Here is a 25891-nt window from a genome sequence, read left to right as displayed (position 1 = left end):
TTTTGAAAATCTTAGCCCAGGCTTTGTAGTTAACATTTTATGAAACTGAAAATGGTGGGATAGGGACAGTTTCAAATCTCTGCAGTTCTGAAGCTGGAGTCAAGATTGTCTTCTGTAAGGCTGGGTTGACGTCGCAGCACTGCGTTGTCTTCCAGTTTGAATGTTGCCTTTACAGTGGTCCTTCCCCCCAAAAGTTTAAACTGTATGTGGGACTGGAGGCTGGGGACCAGCAGGGATGGAAGTGTGGAGAGAGCCTGTAAGAAATGAAGTCCAGTGACTCAAATGCACAAAAGGAAAAGAGAAAGAAAGAGGAGATGAAGAGAAGAGGGGTGGGTACCTTAAAAAAACAAATAACCCTAGACCAGGGAAACATGTAAGATCTCCAAAGGACGACCCAAAAACTTAATTTCTGCTCTTAAAAATAACTAAATAAATAAAGCCGTGAGATACAAAGGCAATCATATTTGCCCAAGGCTTCATTCCAGTAAGCTGCATTTTGTGTTTTCTTTCAACGAACTAGTCCATTTAGTCATGTGATGGACTAGAAAAGGAAGGATGGCACTAAAGGAGCTGTTTAATAGTTACACAAAGAGTTGCAGGGACCTGGATGGCTTTTTTTTTCTCCTTCCTGTCACTTCCTATTTTGTAAGTTTGGTTTCAAAAGTCATCGCAATGACATGAAAGAGCCGTTTCTTGCTCTTGTGGGAAAAATGGTTTCAGACTTCTCTTTTCTCTAAGGCAGCTAGCCCCTTTCCCCCCACTTTTCTCTATCTCCTCTCAGGGGTTAGTTTCCTCTTTGCTTCTGCAAGAGATTCTCTCACTTCTGTATTTAGTGCAAAGTGTGATGATAAAGTTTAGGAAGCACCTGCTCAGATTCTGGACTAATCAGGAGTCAGTGGCTTAAATGTATATACTGGTTTTGCTTTGGGATTCTCAAACTGGGGGTCATGACCCCTCAGGGGGTCACGAGGATAAAATGGGGGGTCGTGAGCTGTCAGCCCCCATCATGCTGGTAAGGGTGGAATGGCATGGGGAGGGTCATCACTTTTGCTGGGGAGGTTGTCACAGCTTGAAATATTTTCAGAGGGGGTCCCAGCAAAAAAAGTTGGAGAACCCCTGTAATAGTTGAGCTTGAATGAGAGCTACAGATTGTTGAGTGGCTAAAAGTCCCATCATTATAGTTTTGATATGGGAACACAGTTACAAAATGATATCGCAACAAATACAGTTTAGTCTTGCTGTTTTAGATGGGACTGGCCTGTGTTTTAACCACTTAACTGAATCACGGTAATAAGGCTGGTTTAAATATTTTAGTCAAAACTCTTTTTCAGTGGAAAACTGGATTTTGGACAAAACAAAATTCTTTGTGATAAATATCTACATTTTATGGAAAAGGTTGACTTTTTGTTGAAAAACTGAACTTACGGGAGTTGCACTTCAGGTGCCTCATGCACCTTTTCTCCTTTATGGGCTGGGTTCTTCAGCCAGACTACATCTTCTATAATGCACTATGGCCATGGGACTCCTATGAGACACCACAGTGTTTCAGCAAGAGGTGAGGATGTGATGCATCATGCAAGATGTAGTCTGGCCAGAGACCACAGCCTGTAGAGGAGAATGGAGATACGAGACACAAGTGACAGCTCACATGAGGACCTGCAGTAGAATTTCCAAACAGAGATTTTATGGCTTGATTTTTTCTGCTGAAAAGTCAAAACTTTCCACTGGGAGTGGGGACACACATTTCTGACCATCTCTTTATGGTTCATCCGTTTAGGACTTTACAATCCAACGATAGCTCTGTAGTGGAGATGGGACCTCTTGGTAGCAATTCTTCCTGAGCAAGGAGAAGGAAGGATGAGCTGCAATGCCTGTGAGAAGTAGGCAGAGTGGGTGCAGCTAAAGGAAATCAGAGAAAACAAAGTTGGCTTTTTTTGTTGTTAAATGAAGATGTCTGCAGATTTTACTGTGATCTGGGTAGCTATGTAGCTGAAAGAAGAGATCATTCTGATTTCTCTGTACTGGCCCTTTAAATGTGGAGGGGTCTCCTGCCTCCTACAGGAGCAACTGTGTAGCAGTTGCTATTTCTGTTTTCAGATGCATAATGTTCCAAGAGTGAATCAACTGTGAGTCTCATGGAGACTTTATACTTGTTCTTTCTTGTTTGCCTCAATCACAAGTGACTCATCTAGACTGAAAAAAACAACCCATGTTATGTCTTTCACATACCCAGAGCAAAAACATTTACTTTTTTTAATATAAAATACACGATTCCCTTTCCTGAAATACTTCATAGTGCACAGCACTGTATGTTCCCAGATTCTAGTCTTTCTCCACCCACCTCCTTCAATCTGTTATCTGTTCCATAATTAAAGCTAGAAACTCTTCTACTGGTTTCAGATAGTTAGCTTTTCCAGTTCAGCTTTGATATATTACCAACGTTTGAAAAGAGTATTGAAATTTTGCAAAACATTCAGTTTTTCTGCAAGGAAATGCTTAATGGAAAAAAACAGGCATTTTTATGTCGTTAAATTTTTGCTTGAGGTGGGTCTCAGCCACAACGTTTGGCACTAAATCTGAGCTTCCTTGGGGCATAGGGGTGTCTAGAACTGGGGTTTTGGTTCAAACCTATCTCCAGCTCTATTTCCAGGTGACTACTTTCAGGTACAAATGGTCAGCTAGATTCTCAGCTGGTGTAAATGATCGACTAAAGCTGAAGTTCTGTTCCCTTCTTTGAACATAATTGGACCCACAGATGCTACTGAGGTTTCAATTGTATTTAACATTGAGTTTGCAGTTTTCACCAGGGCCACACTCTATGATCAAACACTGTTCTGTGTGAGCTAGAATTTGGAACCCCTGTTGATTCCCTGCTAACTCTGCTATTCATCAGCCATCAATTGGAACACTACCTGCTGATCTGACAAATCAGATACAATGGCACTTCTCTCATTTCACTACTTCCCAAATATTTGTAGACATAGGCCTTGCAGCCTGTATGTATATATAGATTGCATGACACATTGCATGCAGTGGCACCATAGTGCTGGATTTTAATCGTTTGACATTCCTTGTAGCTAGTAGGTGAATTCCGTTGGATTTCTCTGGAAGAGTGAGTAGACCTCCCAGAAATACTGTTGGTTGGAGATTCAAAGAAATTCACTTGCTACAATTAAAAAAGAGATTTATTTTTCTCATCTTGTTGTCCTTAGCAGGCCTCACATCGTTGTGACTAACACAGCATTGCAGAAACTGGACTGCCCAGTGGAAAACACCTGTTCCAATAATTTAGATGATCTGTTCTAGAATTGTGCCTGTCTCCCCCCCTTGTTGACTTTGCACTGGGTTCAGTTTCACCTTGAAGTAATCTGATATTACACCAAAATACCACTTCTTCCAAGTCATTATAATATGTGAGTGTAGCAGATTAGAGTCAGCAATCACATGAGTGTTGTGCTGCTGGTTTGACAGAGTTCACGTCTCTGCCACCTCAGAGCATTAAAGAAGCTCTCCAGTATGATTCTTGTACCTTTTGGCCTTTCAAAATCACACTTTTGGGAGCTGATAAACAATGCAATTGTATTGAATGGCTTTATTAGGGTCACCCAAGGACAGTACAATACTGCAGGAACTGGAAACGAGCATGAGGAAAAAGAATATGTAGCACTTAAACAGCACTTTTCACCTTCAAAGCTCTTAACAAAACTAATCCTCACAACATCCAAGGTGAGCAAAGGAGATAAAGAATGATTAACTGTTTTGGATGCTGTAATTTATGCATTTCCTCAACACTTCCCTTTTAATGTCTGTTTGAATAAATTAACCTGAACACTCAGATATTTGAAATGCAGTGGAATCCACTCATAGTGAATCGAGATGCAGAGCCTCTATTGAAGCAGAATGAAAGTCTCAGATTATGCACATGTACACTCTGTTTGATGAACCATTACTTAGGACTTGCCTTCACTCCAAAAATGCACCATGTTGGAACATGGTTATGAAGAACTGAGGTAGCTGACACAGTGCTGAGGGTGACTTTGCATTCAGTGTGGAGCAGAACAAATCGCATAACTCACATCAGCTAATGGTGATTAAACCCTGGGTAGCTCTGCAACTGAAAGGGTTTAATCATGATTAGCTGACACCAGGCTGAGCACACTTTGTTCTGCTCTGCACTGACCTCAGAGTCATGGTCAGCATTGAGTTTGCTAACTTGAATTTTCAAGTACAGGTGGGTATTTCACTTCACTCAGGGATGCACACTGAAACCCTGGGCAGAATTCCTGCTGGGGTTTGTCTCCAAAACTCCGCAACCCTTTGGCTCATTTAGGCATCACCGAGGTGGAGTGGGAGGAAAGTCACGTATCCCTAGCCTCCGGGGAGCTGCAAAGGACTTGTGCACCCCACTGCAAATAGTGCTGCCAACTCATGTGAAATTTGATGTATTACTTAAAGCCCCAGCTCCTGGCGACTAGTGATTATATGTGAATCTCAGCTTTCATTTCTAAAAGAGTACATTTCTAGCCCTCAGTCTCATTGCAGAGAAAATGTGCAACGGAGAGTCTCAAACCCAGAAGATCCTAAAATGTAATATTTTTGTAAAAGCTCATGAGATTTAAGCCAATGTCATGATTTTTTTTCCCAGTCTGACTCCTGAATATCAAACATTTGGGGTTGGCAGTACTGCAAATAGCAATTACGTATGCCAGGGCTGGAGTAAGGTGTGGCTGCTACAGGTTTACGCCTAAAGTCCCAGCTCCCAGAGTGAAGTGATTACATCAGGATTGAAAAAGGTAAGTTTCTAGACCTCACTGTTGCAAACCAAAGCTTGAAAAAACAGGCTGAGTGTAAGGGCATGTGTCCGCACTAGAAACACTACAGCAGCACAGCTGCAGCATAGACACTTACTACAATGATGGAAAGGGTTCATCTGTCATGGTAGTAAATCCACCTCTCTGAGAGATGGTAGCTAGGTCGATGGAAGGATTCTTCTGTTGACCTAGCGCTGCTACAGTGGGGCTTAGGTTGGTTTAATTTTTCACACCCCTCAGCGATGTGGCTATCTCGACCTACGTTTTAGAAGTAGACAAGCCCTAACTGATGTCTGCCTAGGTCCAGATCTGCACCAAGGTAGGCCGACCCAGCTACATTGCTCAGGGGTGTGAAAAATCCACTCCCCCCGGAACAATATAGTTACACTAACATAACCCCCGGTGTAAACAGTGCTAAGTCGATGGAATTGTGGCAGGACGAGAAGAATGAAGCAGATCCTCCCTCCTCCCAAACAGATTTACCCGAGTACCTGGGGTTTGTACTGAAGGCCCCCTGTTGCTAGTCCTGGTAGGGAAAGGAAGGCTCATGCTGCTGCTGCTGCCACCTCTGGGATGACGTGTGGCCTGGGCCTAGTGTGGGAAGTGGAGAGCAGCACAACACCATGGTGGAAGGGCAGAGCGGGTGGGAGGCTGTGGGGCAAAGGAAGGGCTGTGGAGAAGGCTTGGTGTTGTGGTGAGCCTAGGATACTAGATTGCCTTCATCTGGCCCTGGCACGCATTTGTTTTATGTTTCACCAGACCTGAAAAAAACCAGCTGGTGCCTAAGTTCTCTTTATTGCTGAATGTGTTCTGGAATTATCTGCAAATGTTCTGAGGAAACATTTCCAGCACCTGGTAGTTCGTGGATAGATTTCTTGCTGCCATAGTGGTGATTTCTGAATAGAGCACTGACTGTGCTTCATGTTAAATGACAGAGCTTGGCCTAAGCCTATGGCCTGTGAGAAGACAAATCTGAAACATAAGAAAAAAGGAAACTCAGATCTGTATCTGCCTGACACACCTCTCAGTTGGATTACAGCAATGCAACACACCTGGGAACATAGGTGTGTGCAGCACATTACATTTGGGTGTGCACCTAGGGAATTTTCAGGCCGCACTGGATTGAAATTGACTTACCCTCGATGCCTTAATCTCGCTGCATCTTCCCCGCCGCCGAAAAACTACCAGGGGATTCTTATTTTTGGCGGCAGTTCTTCACGTGGTGCCCGCCACCGAATAAAATGCCGTGGTCCTTCTTTTTGGCGGCGCCTCACATCGCATTTTGCTTTTTTTGAGCCCTGCATTAGGGTGTGCCTGGGCACACCCGGCCCACCCCATGCGCACACCTATGCCTGGGAATGAGCCTACAACATTTAGGAAACTCCAACTAGTTATACTGTGGCATAACTCCTCAGCAGCACAGGCTATGGCAAACACATCAAATGTGTCCGTCGCTCTTGACACTGGCTTCCCATAGAATTTTGAATCAAGTTCAAGGGCTCAGTCTTTACTTTCAAAGCTCTCTATGAGCTGGGCCCAGGATATTTCAAGATCGTTCAAAGTTCAAGGGCAAAGAACTTGGTCAGCCATTATGCTCCTCTGGCACAATAGAACTCTCAATGATAAGAGTAAAGCTCATCAGTGTAGGAGATCAAGCCTTCTCCAGGGGTGGTTCAATACTGTAGAATGAACTCCCTCAGGAACTAGGGACCATCAAAAACCTCATCACTTACCACTCCAAGGGCGAGATGCATTTCTTTGCCTTTGCCTTCTCTAACATAAACACATCGTAGCAACAGGTATATTTATATTAAACAAAAAGCCAAAACCATCCTACCAAAACAAGACCCTCCATTCCACACGCTTCTCCCCTATGGGGAGCAGATGAAAGAACCAGTCATGAAGGACAGCTGTGTAGTCATGTTACTTAATGAACTACTGGAAGGTATTACTATATTACTTAATATAAAGATGTCACTGACCATCAACGCTTGCCTTAATGGTTTGGGAATCATTACTGTTTCATGTATGAAATAGAACCAAAGACACCTATAAAGTGTCCTGTGGTTAGCTATGTGTACAGCGCTCTGGATGTCAGATTTCATTGCTGATTACACACAACAATATCTGGCTGCATGTAAATATACCAGATGTGGCCTCATTTTCCTAGAACGGGATGAAGTCAGATGCAGGGGTGGGGCAATAAATAGTAATTGGAGCAGTGTGACCCTTAAGGAAACTGCTATGACTTGCTGTACTTCCTGCTGACTCAATGGCCTGGTGGCCATTGAAATCTTCCATCTTCAGATGAAAAGAAAGTCAGTGTATGGAATTCATTTCGTGGTGGTTCTTCAAATCTCCAATAAGAAGCTCTCTTGACTCTGCAAGGAACATCCAGGACAGTTTGCGGGTTGGTGTTTAGTGCATAGCAGTGTCAGTTCACTCAAATCTCCTCCTTAAGCAGTTTTGATGACCTCTGTGTTACTTCAGTTTTATGCTGCTATAACCTCCACTAAAATCAGTGAAGTTACACCAGCATAAAACTGGAGTAGCACAGCAGTGAAAATCACATCCTTCTTCTGGATAAGAAGACATCTGAGTATAGAAAGTTTTTTTTCCCTGGAATATTCTAGACTTTTCCTGTAATTGATCATACATCTGCCAGGAGACCCCATCTCCCACATAGAAAGCCCTACTTCGTGGGTCTCATACTAACTGAAGAGGTCACTAGAGGGTTGAGAGCTGTATTAAAACCTCTGTGTGTGACATTCTCCAAATGAATGGAGGTAGAATGGAGGTCTCTAAAAGGTGTATCTTTTGGTACACCTAAACGGTAAATTTACCATGAGACTGCTCATGAACCACCATTGTTCAGTTCTTGGTCTTTAACTTTATTGTGGGATGGATACACTATTTGATGACCTCCACTTTATATAATAAAGCGAGCTAATCTCAAGGTCTTGCTAGATATCTAGAATATCTTTGGCTCACCTATTTAATTCTAATCTTGTCCCTCATAAAATATTCCAATTTTGCAAGTATTAATAATTGACAAAAATCACAATTTCTTTACAGTTCTTCTTAACACATTGTACTCTGTAAATATAATGTTTTGGCATTGTTTAATTATATCTTGGTGGTCCCTTGCTTTTCACAGGAGGGAACCATATTTTAATAGAAATTATCTTGTATACTTCCCCTGCTTGTATAACGTTCCTATGACAATGACAGCAATTGCCTACGTGGGAAAGGAGTTAGCTAGAAATACTATCTTTTAATGTGATATAGCAACTAGAAATGAGGAGGAAGGACTGACACCATGTGATCAGTCATCTTTCTGTGAACTATGGACTAGATGGGCATTCAAACTGTCACACTGAAGTATTTTGGATAGAGCAAATGAAAACATTTTCAAGGGTAACTCTAGTTCTTTGATTGTTTGTCCATTAGGAATCTGCAAGAAAAGATCAGCGGGGAGCTGGTTTCATGTGGCTCTGAATAATTTAGTAACAAAAGCAATTGCAGGAGACTGCTTCAGGAAAATAAATATATAAATACAAAGCATCTGGCTCAATCTAGTTGCTGTAAAACTATGAGTAATGAAGAGAGATCCTTCTTTTATCAAGAGCATGATTTAACATTTACCCTGTAGAAGCAGGAAACAAGATTTTCCCCTCCCAGTAACTTCTCCCCAACAGCTAAAGCTCCCAGCAAGCTTATTTCCTTTAATTAAAAAGAGTCTAAGGGAGAGAGACCAGCATTTAACATGGGATGAGGAGGAAAGCAGAAATGGGTATTATGTAAAATTGATGTTGCTGCAAAGATGAATAAAGAAGACAACCCATTAGAATGGTACTACTGAGTGATCAAAGATGGTCATTCTGGATTTATAAAAAATGATCCCATGCTTTACAGATCTGCTTCATATCTACCAGCTCCTGTTGTTGCTTCTATTAAGAAAGAAAAAAAGTTGAGCTGTAGACACAGTATATTTGGCCCTCAAGAAGTCTTTCAATTCATATGGCAAAGACTGTTTAGGGTTGGGAAGAGTAGCTGACCTGGATACCCACTAGGGGTATGTCTACACTAGAAATGCTACGCCAGCACAGCTGCAGCTGCACCGCTTTTGTGCAGACACTTGCTACAATGACAGACGGAGTTTGTCTGTCACTGTAGTAAAGCTACAGAGATGGTAGCTAGGTTGACTGAAGAATTCTTCCATTGACCTAGTGCTGTCTACACTGGAGTTTAGGTTAGCTTAACTATATCATACCCCTGAGCAATGTAGCTAAATCGACCTTACTTTCTAGTGTAGACCAGCCCTAAGAGTGAAGGTATTCAGAATTGCATGGATAATTTAAAAAAAAGGGGAGGGGGGAGATGGTTAAGTGATGTTGTGGTAATGAGTTATCCAATATGCCAAACCCTGTGATTGGTTTCTTAGTATTTAAAAGATGCCAATAAAACAGGTTTTCGTGTGAGGGTATCCATTTTAACTACTTGGGGCACAATGGACAAGACTGAGATCTCAGTTATACCAGACTAACTCTATTGACTTCAGTTGACTAGTATAACACGAGTCAACTGAAGTCAAAAGAGTTACTTTTAATTCCACTGTGCTCCACAACCCTTTACATATTCATATGCCAAACTTCAGGCTTACGGATTTCTACAAGAGTAAGCTTAGTCCACTGCTCTGCCCTAAGAGGTTGCAGTTTTGTACCCTTTCAGATCAGAATCTGTCCCAATGAGATTAAAGGAATGCAGTGTAATCTGAGTGTGTGTGACTCTAATCCAGTGAATGCTGATACCAAAGGGTACAGAATGGCACAAAGGATACACAAAGGCTTACTTTGTCCCACTTAAGCATACGCAGGAGGGTTGCTATGTGAAAATAGTGGCCCAAAACCATGGTTAGACCCTGGAGCTCCCTGCCAGTGTTTCCAATTTAAGTCCTTCATAATAGTTTAGAAATCATGAAGAGGAGAGCAATAGCTTCTCTTCCTAACTAAAGCTAATGGTTGTCCATATTCCTAAATACGGAGGTGCTTTAATGGTGTACCTACAGCTAGTCCAGTGAATGCTGCAAATAAATTGTGCCCACTTTACTATTTTGATTATTGAATTTAAGATTATATATATATTTGTTTACCCTTTTCCTGAAATCTCAGTTTGTGAATATTGGGCCTGGTTCGACTGAAAAATTAAAAAAAACCCCCATATATGAGGTGTGAAATCAGATTTTCATTTAAACATGCTTTCTGCTAGCCAGAAAACCAAGTTGGGCCGATAGCCTTCTGTGAAGCCTCGGTGGGTCTCCCTCAAGGTGGCCACCCAAATATTTCTATTTGGGTTGCTTCGTATCATCCCTCCTGAAGCTTTCCCTGACATTCCCTGGTAGTTGCTCCTACATAGTAGAGGCAAAGTCTTCAATAATTGATACATCCGTTGCTTTATTTTTCAGAGAGCCTCCAGATTCTAAGTCAGAGATGAAGATTGTTAAAACCCTATATCCCATCCTCTAGAAATTTTCATTTTTAGGGTGTAGGATTTGGGAGGCCTATCACATAAGCTAGTCTCCACACTACAAGACTTTGGTTACTCAGTTGAGGATGCATGTCTAGGAAGGGTTGCTCAATCAGCTGAAACTAGTTATCTCCAAGTGTTGACACCAACATATGATAGTAGTACAAATGCTGGCTTCTGGACACAGACCTAACCATAAGCTTCTTCAAGAAACTATGTTGTAAAAGCACCTGGAAAATACTTTCCCCTTCTAAGATATCTAAAGCAGCAAGTGCCTGGTGTAATCTCTGAGGAAGGGTCTTTGGAATACTTGAGAGTGCTAATTAACACAAACTAACACAATTACGGTTATATAAACAAACCATAAAAAGCTGTTGGTGTATCAAAGTTACACTACATCCGTTTTGTTGGCATGCACTTTCAAAGTAGGAGCATGACACTTGAACAGAACTGAAATCTGCTCAGGGCACTTAACTATATTTTCCCTTCTCCACCCCTCCCCTAGGGAATTACCTTTTAAAATTTAAACTGAAAAGATCAAGAGCATTATTATGGTAGAAGTCAGGCTGAAATCCAAAGGGATAGGAGTCAAACTTTTGTGTTGCAGATTCCTTTCATATCTCTGTATAAACTTTTCTATTATGGTTCCTCTTTCTCACTTACAGCAAAATAGTGTTAACAATACAAGAATCACTTGAATATATTTGTCTGTCAAGACGTTTGATTCTTGGAAGCCCTGTGACTTGTGGATGTGATCCCTCTTTTAAACAAAATATTGTCTAATATCCAGGAATAGGTGCATAAGGGACCAAAAGTAAAAATGCAGGTAATCTTCCAACCACAAGACAGATGCCATTTTTATTATTTGTTTCATTGTAGCACCCACGAGCCCCTTTCCTGGACCAGGACCCCATTGTGGCAGGCACTGTACAAACAGAACAGAGACAGTCCCTGCCCCGAAGAGGGTGTGCTAGTTCCTCTCAACTTTTTGAGTCCAAACATTGGTCCAAATTAATCAAGTCCCCTGAAATCTATGAAGTTTGCACCAGGGATGGCCTTAACACCGTCTCTTTTATGGAATCTGAGGGAATTTGGCCTATTCTGTCCAACAAACCACTTGATTTAAATGACTGAAGTTTTTAGTCATTTGCCAAATTATCATTTCACTCAGGCACTTGGTCAAAGAGTTTAAAATATTATGATGTTTCTAGCCTGTTTTGCCTGAAAAGCTTTATAAAACAGGCATTCAGACAGACTACAAAATAATAAACAAGTGCTTAAACTGGTATTGAAGCTTCGCATTTGATAACTTTGAGTTCTTCTTACATGTTTCATGTATAATGAATGATAAAAATTGTGGAAGGGATATTAATCCTCTGTGCTTCAGAGTTTATGCCAGCCTCAGATAGTTTGAGACTGGGATGAGATTTAATGTGGGGAGCAAATTATCCCACATCTGTCTACTGCAATGTGCTTATAGCTTCTCCTGAAGCATCTGGTATTGGCCACTGTCAGAGACAGGATACAAAACTAAATGGACCTTGAGTCTAATCCATGTCTTATGTTTATGTAATCATTGTATATCTATTACGTATGAGAGAGACATTTGAGAATGTTAAAGTATTTAATTTTTTCAGAATTCTTTCTGCCTTATTTCATATGTAATGCCAAACAATGTGAGAATGAATGCCAAAACATGTGAGATTCATGAAAGCAATTCTTTTCAAAGTACTAAAGGCTTCTGAATACAATGTGCCATTGTTCCACTTTCCAGTCAATGCAAAATCAATCTCACTACACTGCTGGCACATCCATCAGTTGATCCTCCGTATTACTCTTCTCTCTTAATTGCTTCTGGCATTGGAAGGTGACCTGTGTTACTTTGGTCTTAAGAGCTCTTCCAAGGTTTCTGAAGTGATTTGTGGTCATGGTAGATCTTCCTTCACTTTGATCACTTATTCCCTGGTAGGCTATATAGTCTATGGGAAATCCTTAGCTAGCCGACACCATTACGCTGTTATATCTGGGAGGCAGCGTACTAGCCTATTTACTTCTCTGGGCCACTGCTTTCTCAGCTTAGGTTCCTCGCTATGGAGTTACTGATCAGGATTTTTTCTTTTCTTTTTTGTTGTCTCTCTTTCAGTTCATGGCTCTTGGTCATTGATGGAGCTACTCTTTGGCTCTATCTATCTTCAGTTGTCTGTCTAGGTCTTACACTGCACTCATCATAGTGACATTTTATCTTATTTTGGCTTTAGTCAGCTTTTTGTTGCCATCTTGGTGAACTGCAAAGCAAAAATGAACCTTTAATTCCAGATTTATATGCTGGAACTAAACCCATATTAGTCAGGCTGTGCAGGGCACTGGGCAAAGAAATAAAATCTTGACTAATTTACTTAAAAATTTATTTCCCTTCCTGAAATCCACTTTGTTCTTCCCTGAGCATTGTCAATATCCCAGGATTACAAATAGCAGGGGTGAAGCCTGGCCCCATTGAATCAATGGGAGTTTTACCATTGATTTCACTAGGTCAGGATTTCAACCTACAAGCCTTATTGTAAGCCACATCTGATGTCACAGAATGATGCATTCTGGGATATCTTTGTTGGACCAGGAAGTACCCTGAGGCTTTCTGATTGGGAGAGAATGAGGGAGAAGAGTTTTACAGAGGTTGGCTAACATTTATTTCTGGGCTGAATATCCCCTGTTGGATTTGTGGGGTTAAAATGAATGTTCAACTTTTGCTTTGCAATTCACCTTTAATGTTCTTCTGTGATTCAGCAGAACATGCCTGTCATGTGCAGTAGTACTTGTTAGTATTCCCACCCCACCCCTGTCCAGGATTCATGGGCTAGGCAGCTACGTAAGCTCTTAGTCTGAACCCTTTGACCTCACACCGACACCATGAAAAGCTACCCTTCTGGCATGACAGGCAGCCCTGTGGTTTCTGGGCATTACTGCATTTGAAGTATCCCATGAAAGTGTAGAGTACCTGGCAAAGCTGTTTGGCTTGAAAGACATTCTAGACTTAGCACCAGAAGGTCCATTGGGAAAGCAATTTATCAGCACCAAAAAAAAGAAGCTTTTGATAGAGTGGTAATAGCCTGGGGACAGGGTGGGGGGTCAGGAGAGCTCACCAATCTATGCATTTTGTAAGCATCCCTGCATAGGCCAAGTTGGGAGATAGTTGATTAGGAGTGGATGATTAACCAGTTAAGAAGGGGATTCATCTTGTTAGCTGGGGCCTGTTAAATGGGAGATAGGAAGGTAGAAGGGAGTGGTGGAAGAAAGAGCAAAGAAGTCCAAGATCTCAGAGAGGTGAGACCTCTCTTCCCACCCTCTCACCCTGTGAGCAGCTTTGAGAAAAGCCTTATGGGTGATGCGACATGAAGCAGCATAAGACATTATAAGTAAAGTACGCTATGGTGAACTTACATAAGAATACATGAGGACTGCTTGCAAAGAGAAATCCAGGGTGACGGAGCCCACCCTGTGACACGGCTGCATGTAGAAGAATGAGGTTGTGTCTTGTGTTGCCAGTAGTATATCTCTTGAGTAGTATGTTGCTGAAAACATTTGACTAAAATGAAAAATCTTAGTCAAATTCATTTTTTGTCCAAAAAAGTTTAAACATATATACATATATTTAAACTTTTTTTGGACAAAAAATGGATTTGACTAAGATTTATATATAATCAACTCTAGTCAGCAGAGACACAAGGCCCAACTCTCCTTTCACCAATATCAGTCTCTTATATGGGAGTAACTTAATTACTTTCATTGGAGTTAGTCCTGGTTTGCCCGTGTCGGTGAGAGGAGAATCAGGTCCATACATGTTGGAGCTGACCTAGGGTACGTCTACACTTCCATCTGGCAAAGCGGTGTAAATTCCAGCTTGAGGAGACATCCCTGCGCTTGCTCTGATTGAGCTAGCTCACCAAAACCAGAGTGCAGCCATGATGGTGTGAGCATGCGGGAGGAGGGGGGACGGCCTAGCCGCTCTGAGTACGTACCTGTCTGAGGCCTTAAGCAAGTACTCAGGGTGGGTAGCTCCTCCTGCAACCCATGCCACCGCAGCTACTATTTTTAGTCGAGCTAGTGCAGGTATATCTCCGGGAGCTGGGAATCACACCTCCAGCTCAAAGCGTAGAAGTACCCTTAGCTCTCACGTTGGTTTTACACCTGTAACCCCACTGCCCTCTAAAGCTATGTCTGATTCTCACTGATGTGACAGTGGAATGGGGCTTTCCCTTGGGGACCTTAATTATGTTCTTTCTTTTTCGCAGTTCTCAGCCTAAACAATTATTCTGGATGAAAGTATCTGTGTATGGGGGAAAACAGCAATTGAGATGTATGCTCCAAAACAAACACATTTTGGCTAATCGGTTGAGATGGGTGGGTGAATCATTGACTGACATAACAGGCAGCAAGCGGTTCTTGTCATGATTTAAAGCAACTCAAAATTTAGCCCACTGTCTCTGTAAAGCCTGTCACTTGTTAATGGAGACATGTTAGGGGGATGGGGGAATTAATCACACAAGGAATTATTGTTAAAATAAAGGTAATGGCAAAGCTTCCATCCAATAACTAATTAAATATTTCCTAATATAGTCGCTTCATTTATAATACGGGAAGCCTGATTTTGTTCTCATAGGAATGGTCTTGTAGAGGATTTTATTACAAACATTTATTTACTCCTCTTGCCCCTTGCTGGTTTTATTTTTAATGGATGTGCACAGCTGCATGAGAGCTGCAGGGGAGAAAAAGCCTCCTGGGGAACCCTTTGTGTCTGGATGAATTGGAAAAACAAACTCTAGGGTGCTCATTTGCCATGAATCACTTTTCTCATCACGTGCGTAATATGAATGAGGCGTCTGTGAAGCTAATTCACTTTGTCCCAGTAGTAAAGCAGATCAGTACAACAGAAGAGGCGCAAGGCCAGCAAAGCAAACTGACTTAAAAAGGAAGCACCATTCAGTGAATGCATTTTCAGTTATTTCAGAGTGGTTTGCTCCTTTTCTTTTCAACAGATTTGAAGAACAAACCTACAGTCCATGGGAAATGCCTCTGCTGAGCATGTCTGCTGCAGTCTAGCTAAGCGTGATGGTGGCATCTTTCGACAACATGATTCCTTTCTACTGTCACACTGGGTCCCTTGTCATTCTAAGTGGGAGAACAGAAAACATGCAACTCCACAGCCAAACCTTACGTTAGGAAAACAGTAGATCCATGTAATTAAAGCCGCCTGCCTCTGTTTCATCTGAGGGATAGGGAGGATGAAGATTAAAGGGTTTTGTCTAACTTCAAGATAAAAATCCCAGTTGCACAACCCTTTTGTGCTACATTACCTCCATTTTTGGCAGCTATTTATTAATCTTAGGAGAATTTATATATTTGTTTCCTATCCCTGTTATCTTTGATCTCAGTAGGAGGTTTTTTATCAAGCAAAAAACTGAAAGACTAAACTCATTCCAACTAGAAAAACATGGCTTGCTCAGAAACTTAACCCTTTCACTCATCACCTGGAATTTGAACTTTCCCTAGTAAGCAGTAACAACTTTATTATCATTGTAAATATAAAATGGAATTTTAAAGATCTCACCACAACTTTTGTAATATATTTCCAAATTGTTCTCCTTGCAGACTGTGTGCGTAGGCCATTCTGTGCTGAGATTGGGATAAAACAGGACTAAAATGAAAATGGCAGCATTAAATATCTTCATGATGGTGATGGTGGTGTGGTCTGTGTAATTATTTCTCTCTCTTGTCACCAAGGCGAGGAGTGTAGTTTTTCACTTCCTCTCTTCAGTGACTGTGACAACTGTAAGAGGTTACTATATTAACTGCCTGCACAAAGATTAAATGATCCAATACCGGCTCACAGCTTGAAACAACGTAATGTAAGCAAGTGGCTAATCAGAATTCTGAGTGTGTTAGTTCCACAAGTTCAGACTTCTGCTTTCTGTTTCGTGCTGTTTAAGCGAATGACGAATGATCTAATAACACCTACTCATTGGAAAAGCTCCACTTGGCAGCCTTAATTCTTTTGTTGAACTAGATAGATAACTATTTAATTCCCCCTCCCTCTCCTTCTCCCCACTTCCATTCTCATGTTGTAGTTAGGGCACTTGAAGAGTCAGAGTATAAGACAAGTTTAACTTGGCATTTCAGGCTGCAAAACACAGTAGGCCAAATTCTCCCACCCTTACTCACAGTGAGTAGTACCTTACTGTATGAGTAGCCAATTTGATTTCAGTTAGACTGTTTGCAAAGGAAGGTACTACTGTAGGTGATTAAAGGTTATTAACTTTGTGTGAAGCCTGGAGGTAGAATATGCCCTAAACGGGCACCCTTCTCCACTGAGTTTAAGTTCCAGTTAGACTTAAGCTCCACTTTCTGAATTTTATTGTCACTACATTTATTTTAGCAAGGACTCTCTTTACTAAAGAGAACAGAGCTTTGTTGTTTGGTACAGTTGAATGCCCTGCGGTCTAAGCCTTAGGAACACAGCTTCAGGAAGCAAGCCGTTACTTTTGGCTATGCTAAAAATTATTTCAGGTGTGCAATGATGACTCACCTTTCAAGTCCTGCTTTAATTATTCTTGGCATTGCATCAATTAATGTTCCTCCTTTGCCTCTCTTTTAAGCCAAAACTCTGGCTTTTTCTCCATGTATACTGGCTGTATAAATGTATACTACTGAAGATGTAAATTTATAATCCAGGCTAATCGTTTCATACAACATGGTATGTGTAAACTCCAACTGTTGAAGACAGCGAGGAGTACACTGGAAGGTAGGAAGGGCTGCCTTTGCTTTAGCTCCAGCAAATATCTTCTGCTGGGTTTGAGAATGAAGATTTTCAATTGGCTTTTAAAATTCAGTTGCTACAGCAGAAATTTCTTGGACTGGACCATAACTGGGAAAAACTTTCAGGCCAAACTCAGCTCTGGAGCATGTAGGTGTGAATCTATTTGGTGGAGTTGAACCAAGGCTGAACTTGGCAGGGGTGCCATTTAGGGAAGGGGAGGGGAGGGAGGAGAAGGCCCCCTGCCCCCCATTTTCATAACAGGGGGAGTGATGCTGTTTGCTCCCCTTCCCTCACTGGCCTAGTCTTTACTCAGCCAATAAGAATGCAGAGGTGTATCTGGCAGAGCCAATAGCAGGGCTGGGAGCCTTTACAGCACTTTTTCATTCCTGAAACAAACATGCTCAACTGGTAGGAGGAAGGAAGCTCTGTGCTTAGTCTGAAGATGCTGCAGATTTTATTATGATCTGCCCCTCACCTGCACATGCTGACACGTTAAAAAGGCAGGAGCCAGGCTTCTTGTGACCCCAGTAGACACCAGGGCTGTTTGAGGGCGTGGCTGCCCCAGGCACATGCAGATGATAATTATCCTCACAGACAGCCCAGCTTTGGAAGTTTCAGGCTGTAAGAGCAGCAATGAAGAATGACCACCTCGAATCTTTCCCTGCTGTGAAGAAATAAGCATATGCTGTGTCATATCACAAATATTCTTTAAATTACAATTAAAACTTTCCCATTTTTTCCCAACTTTCTAATTTTTTAGTGAATGGCAGTACCCCAATGTGACCATTTATTCTGCCATTTAATCCCACTTGTCTGTGAGAATCTTACCTACAATGGGCTTTGGGCCAGGTTACTAGGTAGAGCCATATTGGCTGTTGCACACAAATGCTCTGAATGCCTCATCTTATCCAGTTTTCCCAGAGTTGCACTTTTCTAGGATCTTTTTCCCAGAATATCGACTGAGGAGCTGCTGGTCCTTTATATTGCAGATACAAGCAACTACTGCTCTCAAGCAGCCATTTTGTAGCTGTGTGTCTGCTGTGCTGTATGTCCTCTTCCAAATGTAAGTAATCTTAGCTCCTGTTGTACTTACTCTTTAATATTTCTGAGGGGGGCAGAGTCTCACAAACTTGAGTACTTCAGTGACTGTCATTGAAGTGGTGTTTACTTTCTTAAATCTTTACAGCAACACACTAGAAATCTCCTTTCAATTTAATCCTTTGTATTTATCATAACTATTTGTATAAAACCTTCAGTGCACATAACCCAAGACACTCTGAACAATTTGTAAGATTTAGCTGACAAAAATTGTTCATTATAGATCCATGCTGCTAACATCCATCATTTAATTATACTTTAGATGAGTGGGTCTCAAACTTTTAAAATGGAGCCCCCCCTATTATGGTCTTTCATCTAACAATTGTGCCCCCTCCCCCTGAATTGTGCCCTCCTTTCCCCCTTCTGAAAGGCGGGGCCCTTTCAGAAAAAAACAGGAGATCATCCTGCGCTGTAGGCCCTGTTTTTTTCCTGAAAGGGGCAGATTCAGGTGAAGGGGGATGCGATTGTTAGGGCCTACAGCGTGGGAAGCGTTCCCTTAACAGTCATGCCCTCCCCTTCCCCCGAACACCCGCCTTTCAGGAAAAAAAAACAGGGCCTACAGTGTGGGAAGTGTGGCGGCAGCAGTGCGGGGAGCGTGCCTGGCTGTGGCAGGGGGCTGCTGCTGCTGCTACTGCAGGGGGTGGGCGGCGGTGGCTGCTTCCATCTCCAGGGAGTGTGGAGCTGGATCAGCTCTGTCCTCTGCTCCGTGCCCCCCATGATCCATCTCGTGCCTCCCCCCAAGAGGGGGCCTGCCCCCCACTTTGAGAACCGCTGCTCTAGATAATGATTTTTTTAAAGAGGTTTTTTTTTTAAGTTTGGTATCTCTGCTACTTTTGAGCCATCCTTAATTTCATCCCTTCCTTCATTTGTTAATTAATGCACACACTTTCTCTCTAATACTACTTTCCTTCTTAGCACACTTTTAAATGTTCATCTTAATCCCTGTAGTTTAGTATCAACTCATTTATGTTAGTGGTGAAAGATCAAGTTACAGCCCATAATCTGATAATTTCTTTCATGACGGATTAGAAAGATCTCCAAAAATACCATGCCGAAGAATACTCTAGAGATCATGCAGCCACTGTGCTGGCCTGGTCTATAATGGAAACCACTTCAAGCGTAGGGGCGTTGCACCCCCTGCACTCTTAGTTCCAGCACCTATGATGTCTTTTTTTTTTAAACAAATTTATAAACCCATAGAGTACAAAAAATTCCAAAACCTTTTTTAAAAAGCCACATGTCTGACTGAAAATAGTTCTTAGATCAAGAGTCCTGTGCAGTGTTTGAAACCCAAACAGTGGAGCACTCTCTAGGACACTGAAAGTGAAATGAATTAAAAGTAGTAGAACTGATTTTTTTCATTGTCTACACTTAGAGAAATGCAGAAAGTAAAGCACATAAGTAGTTACCAACTACATTAATTTTTTTAAATTATTTCATTTGTAGTGGCCAAAGTCAATATTGTCATTATGGTCTGCCTAGTCAGATTTGAGATGGGGAATATTTTGCTTTATTATCTCCTGATTGTTCCAAATTTACAAATAAACTGAAAATATGGCTTTAATTGGTGTTTGTTGTATTTTTTCTTTCTTTATACAGGAATTAGGTACAGTGCTTCTGTCAGCTAATTTCTAGGTGATTACATGGGAAAAAAAAATCTAGAGTTTTCAGGTGTCTAAGTAGTCCCTGAAATCATGGTTAAAATTACTTGCACCCCACCAATCTGAACTGGTGCTCCTGGAACTTGGCCCTGTGACTTGCTGGGCTTGATAAAATATTAGGCTGGCTGACCACATTTTCCGTGCTTTAAATCCTGCGAGGTGGCATTTGTGTTAGATTAATGAGACATGCTCTTAGAAAAGTGGCACTTTGTCTTGTCTGTCACACTGCCATTAAGTAGAGTTGCAGAGGGAACAAAAATGAAGCACACATATGACTGAGAAAACAAAAATGCAAGCAACACGTTTATTAGTACTTAGCAATGGGAGCCCTTCAGTTCAGCAACTCCTGGGGTGAACTCCTGCAACTCCTGGCCACACTGAAGTCAAGAGGAGTTTTCCCATTGACTTCAATAAAATCAGGATTTGAACCTTGATGTCATTGCTTTTTAAAAAAAAAAAAAAAAAAAAGACATTTCAATTGCCAAAGCTGGCCTGTAAGCTCTAGTGTTATGCCACCCTCTGCTTGTCCTATTTTTGGGGGGACTAATCACAGCTTTTTTTTCTTTAAAGGAAGTTTCCAGTCCTGTTCCCTGTGGACAGAATCTTTAAGATATACAGTCATGTTAATGTGCTAGTAAGGGTGAAAGTTAACTGGTACTGTCCTTGTTTAAAAACTCGCGTGTGTTGTGGTTCCCTATGTGGCCAGTGATAGCCAGATCTGAATTATGTGGTTCAGGCCCTCTTCTAGCCTAGCATTCTTTAGGCACTAGTATAATAATAAAGTATGTGCTCTGTGGCCAGGTTCAGAATCCAGGCAATTGTGCTTAGGTGCAGACCACGTACACTGGCCAAGGGTGGGGGCGCTATAGATCTGTCTGGTTTGATCAAACAATTGATCAGAAACACCCAATAGCAATGTCTGATTAAAGCAAAAGATATTACACAGGGAATGTGATAGAGAAGCTGTGTCTGAAATTACTCGTGTACAAGCTGTAGTTAATTTTGATTATAACAATTAGTGTAAACCATGCAAAATAAAATTCCGTTCCCACTGAGAACTGCATACAGGTGAAACTTGGGCGTGAGCCTGTATATTTAGTGTTATTGCATTATGCAGAGTGTCAGGGATAGAAACTATTAAAGCATGACCTTGACTTCTCAAGCTATACATTATGGTCCTGGATTTCATTCTTTAGTTCAAGACATTTGTGTTCTCGCTTGTGTTCCGAAAAAGATCAGAATGCTAACTTGTCAAAAGTGGTTTCCCATTCTGTGGACATTTTTGAGATTTAAAATATTCCCCATTCCACATCAAGATGAAACTGAGACTTTTTGGTTAGAGAGAGAGAGAGAGATCCCACTGAGTAGTGCATTTACCTGAGATGTGGAAGGAAGCAGTAGAGAGAGAGAGACCCCAAAATAGTCAGTAACTCAGTGGTCAGGGCACTCACCAAATTAGGCAGATGAGGGAGTTGAACCTGTGTATCTCACAGCTCAGTTGCCAGCTATTCTGGGGTAGGAAAGTCTCTTTCTGCCTCCGACTACAAATTCTGTCCTGGGCCTAAGAGACCTTTCCAATGAAATGTCATCAAAATTGATACATTCCCATGAAAATTTTTGGTTATGACGAATCAGCATTTTCTGAGCAATAACCATTTCACCATTTTCCAACTGGCTCTAATCAGAGGGCTTATTCTTCAGTCTCCTTGCTCGGGGTTGTGATTATAAGATTCATTGCCATAGCGGTATATATACAGTAATTATTTTTGTTCATGGAAGAGCTTTAATGCAGTAGGCACTTTCCAGATACTCACTGAGGAGCTCACGGTTCATGGATCAACAGACTTAAGGGAAGCAGAGCATTAAGCACAGATTTTGTTGGTACAAACCATCCTGCTTCTTCCAGAGACTTACATGTGGTCAGGGTAGCGTGGGGCCTTGAAGATGGGATCTGGGAACTCATACAATGCACAGGGGACCGTGTGGCCAAGATAACCCCCCTCTCTCTCTAGATAAAGCAAAGTCTCCCTTTTCTGACACAGTCCTGTCACAGATGCTAAAAGTCCTGTCACAGTCACTAAAAGTTACATCTGAAGATGATTTGTAGGTGCCTTTAGAATGTACCCAGTTGTACCAAATAAAAAGTATTTTAAAAATAAACATCCTGGGATGGGAAGGGACACCCTGACCCTCCTACAAAGAGTTTTTTTTACCAATCCCATCTCCACTGTGCACTGCTCCTTCAAACATGAACAGCCTCCCCCAGACTTCTATAAACTGTGTCTAATCAATCAAGCAAGTATGTACCCAGGAGTTTATGTGGGCTTGTGCAGATGGGGCTGAAGCCAGCTCCACCGTGTCTTCACTTCTATTTTTAATGAGCTAACTAGAGTATACTAGCATGGGGGGACACCTACACAAGTTGTTGTTCACATCCCCAGCTGCAGTGTAGACGTACCCTTGATTTCCCACTGAGAGTCCTGCAGAGCCAACACTACTAACAGGAGTAAAAAGTAGTAAACTTACACTTGTCACTACTTTATTCTACATAGATTCTTCTACCATCACTCATTACTGTAATCTGGAGCATCTTCCAGTAGCTAATTAAGAGACATGACTGACATCTCTCGTGTTGGTTTGTTCTCTCTCTCATCCTCTGCCCAGGATGAGAATTGTGTGTTCAGGGTAGTGTTTTGGTTTAGTTTGTTTTTTTACATGGGCATGTGTTCGGGTAAGAGAAGACAAGGACAAAAAAGTGCTGCTTGCACTTGGAGCACAAGGTTTGTGATGTGACTAAAATGAGCAGAGATGACTTATATGTTCAAGGAACTGAGATGTTAAGAGGGTACCATTTTGAAATAGTGTCATCTGTTCAAATCGGACACATCCATTCTTTGCTGGTATCTCACCCCTTCTACCTTGTACCCTTGTGAGTAAAAGAACAGGCGGGCAGGCAGGGAAATTGAGACTTACTATTGCTCAGTGCAGAGACTATACCAAATGCAGAAATGTACTTGTGCTCCCCTGTGGTCAGCACTGGTTGCTCACAATGGAAAGATTTACAGACTCAAGGCCAGAACGAAATTTTGACCTGGGAGTCATGCAGGCAGCCAAGATCTCCTAAAACTGAGAGCAACAGCTTACAGCTGATGGTGCAAACAGAAGAAAGCATTCGCCTGTTCTGAATTTTGTATCCCTGTGAGAAAGATTTCACTGGCCTTTCTGGTGCACTCTTAACCACTGGAAGGCATCATTACAATATTAGTCAGATCTTCTACTGTGGTTGCATTGCTCCTTCCAACACTCTGTGGTTTGATTTGCTGTGCATGATGGTGGTGGCAATATGGTGTGAAATTTCTCTGGTGAGCAATCTTTAATTAGTTAAGAAAACAGCCTCTGTCTTACAACACACTCTGTGGGCCTTATGATGTCGGGAGTCGGTTTCTTCTGCAACTCCTTCATGACTGTGCTCACAAGCTCGTGCAGCTGTTTGGCCACCCGCTATGTTTAAACTGGTATTGGAGTAAAAAACACAGTGGATCAATGGCTTTGTTAAAACCCATTCACCCTACCAGGTGGACTATATTAGTTTGCCAATATTGCAGCAATGATGTGCAACTTGGGATCAATGTGAATCAATACTGCTTAGACTGTAAGAAATGACAGCTTCCCACAGCAGTGACAAATGAATTAAGGCTTATAGGTTTGTGTTTCTTTGTTGTCTGCTGCTTCTCCAGATGAAATCAATGGGAGCCTCTCTCCATTTTAACTAATTGAACTTCCTGTATCTTCCAAGGAAAATGGCTGCCTCCATGGAGTAAAGTCAGCAACACTCACTGCCTAAGAAATACATAGACAAGCATACTGGTATCTCTTTAATACCTTTAATACCTTTAATGTCTTCCTGAGACATTCTGACAGAAACGGAGCAGGGTCAATAGTGCCCTACTAGTTTTCTGATGTGAAGAATGTCAGTTCTTAAAGCTTGCTCAAGGATGTTTACACAAGCTGCACTCATACCCATGACTGCAGATCAGACCATACCCAAAGTATAATAGCATGAAATTCTATCCAATCAGTCACACAGTTATTGGAGGGGACCCTTGCAAGGTTTGGGTTTGGCTTGGATAAGCAGCCACAAGTGGGGAAAACTGTCCTAAATGGCTTTTGAACTTCTCCTCTTCTACCCCCAGCTCCCAAATGGTGGTAGTTTCTCTTCCCCACCCAGCAGCATGTCATTACAGGTGAGGGGGAATTTGAAAGTCTTATGCTTGCTGCTCCCTCCAGCATCCAGTCTCTTTGTCTGTGAGTGATACTCCTTGTCTCTAATGGGCCTGCCTAGGCCTACTTTCTATACACCTGCATGGTGGGGAATTGTTGGATGCTCCCTTTCAGGATTTTAATGCACAGTCAACACGCCTGTTCCATCTCTGAGGCTGTTATGGTGTAGTGCTCGCCTCTGCTATGGCATTTCGTGGGTAGATAAATCCACTTTACTTATTAAATCCCCTCTGCCATGATCTTCTGGGCACTTCTCCACTCTGGAACAGCAGGATCCAAAAAGTCCTCTGCTGTGTCCCATTGTTATGGCCTTCTGCAACTGAAGTGAAGTGATTGCCACCCAATAATGGGAGGGAGGAGTATGTTTAAATGGTTAAATAGCATCCACTCCACTTCCACACAGGCAGAATGGAGAATCCAGAATCTTAAAAAAAGTTATTGTAGCATAATGGCAGACTCATAGATTTTAAGGCCAGAAGGGACCATTATGATCATCTAGTCTGACCTCCTGCATATCACCAGGCCACAGGATCTCACCCACCTTCTCCTATAATAGACCCATAACCTCTGGCTCAATTACTGAGGGCCTCTAATCATGATTTGAAGACTTCAAGTTACAGAGAATCCACTATTTATTCTAGTTTAAACCTGCAAGTGGCCTGTGCTGCATGCTGCAGAGGAAGACAAAAAACCCCCAGAAATTCCGCCAATCTGACTTGTGGAAAAATTCCTTCCCAACCGCAAGTATGGTGATCAGATGGACCCTGAGCATGTGGGCAAGACTCACTAGCCAGACACCTGGGAAAGAATTCTCTGTAATAACTCAGAGCCCTCCCCATCTAGTATCCCATTTCCAGCTGCTGGGGATATTTGCCACTAGCAGTCACAGATGGGCCATCTGCCATGTAGGCAGTCCCATCACACCATCCCTTCCATAAACATATCAAGCTCAGACTTGAAGCCAGTTAGGTTTTTTGCCCCCACTGCACCCCTTGGAAGGCTATTCCAGAACTTCACTCCTCTGATGGTTAGTAACCTTTGTCTAATTTCAAGCCTAAACTTGTTGATGGCCAGTTTTTATCCATTTGTACTTGTGACGACATTGTTGCTTAACTTAAATAACTGCTCTCCTTCCCTGGTATTTATCGCTCTGATGTATTTATACAGAGCAATCATATCTCCCCTCAGACTTTGTTTGGTTAGGCTAAACAGGCTAAACTCCTTGAGTCTTCTTTTGTAAGATGGGTTTTCCACTCCTCTGATCATCCATTCTTCTTTTGCACTAGTTTGAATTCATCTTTCTTAAACTTGGGAGACCAGAACTGCACACAGTATTCCAGATGAAGTCTGACCAGCGCCTTGTGTAATGGTACTAACACTTCCCTGTCTCTACTGGAAATACCTTGCCTGATGCATTCTAGGATTTGTATTAGCCTTTTTCATGGTCCCATCATCTTGGTGGCTCATAGTCATCCTGTGATCAGTCAATACACCCAGGTCTTCCTCCTCCTTTGTCACTTCCAACTGATATATCCCCAGCTTGTAGCAAAAATTCTTATTAGTCCCTAAGTGCATGACCTTGCACTTTGAACTATTAAATTTCATCTAATTTCTATTACTCCAGTTTTCAAGGGCCTCCGGGTCTTCTTATATGATATTCTGTTCCTCCTCAGTATTGGCAATACCTCCCAATTTTGTGTAATATG

At 41.9% G+C, this 25891-nt stretch overlaps 1 protein-coding gene across 2 annotated transcripts in view; it reads right to left on the bottom strand.

The window, feature by feature from the left end:
* Positions 1 to 17028, bottom strand: part of LY86 (lymphocyte antigen 86) — a 31272-nt gene extending 14244 nt beyond the window's left edge. The window contains exons 1-2 of one of the 2 annotated variants that reach the window (XM_067562630.1): positions 16915 to 17028; positions 15940 to 16004 (exon numbers count right to left, since the gene is read on the bottom strand). In XM_067562630.1, the coding sequence (XP_067418731.1) occupies positions 15940 to 16004; positions 16915 to 16946 (97 nt within the window). In that variant the 5' untranslated portion in view covers positions 16947 to 17028. Of the gene's footprint in view, positions 1 to 15939; positions 16071 to 16914 lie in introns of those variants that run through there. The other variant, XM_067562629.1, reaches the window with a different exon arrangement.
* Positions 17029 to 25891: the final 8863 nt, after the last annotated feature.

This window comes from Emydura macquarii, unplaced genomic scaffold (genome assembly GCF_026122565.2).
Source record: "Emydura macquarii macquarii isolate MOO-44397 ecotype Brisbane River unplaced genomic scaffold, CSIRO-AGI_Emac_v2 contig_2452, whole genome shotgun sequence".
Classification (NCBI taxonomy): Eukaryota; Metazoa; Chordata; order Testudines; family Chelidae; genus Emydura; species Emydura macquarii.
Note: the sequence above shows the minus strand (reverse complement) of the source record. Positions and strands in the feature narration are given on the sequence as shown.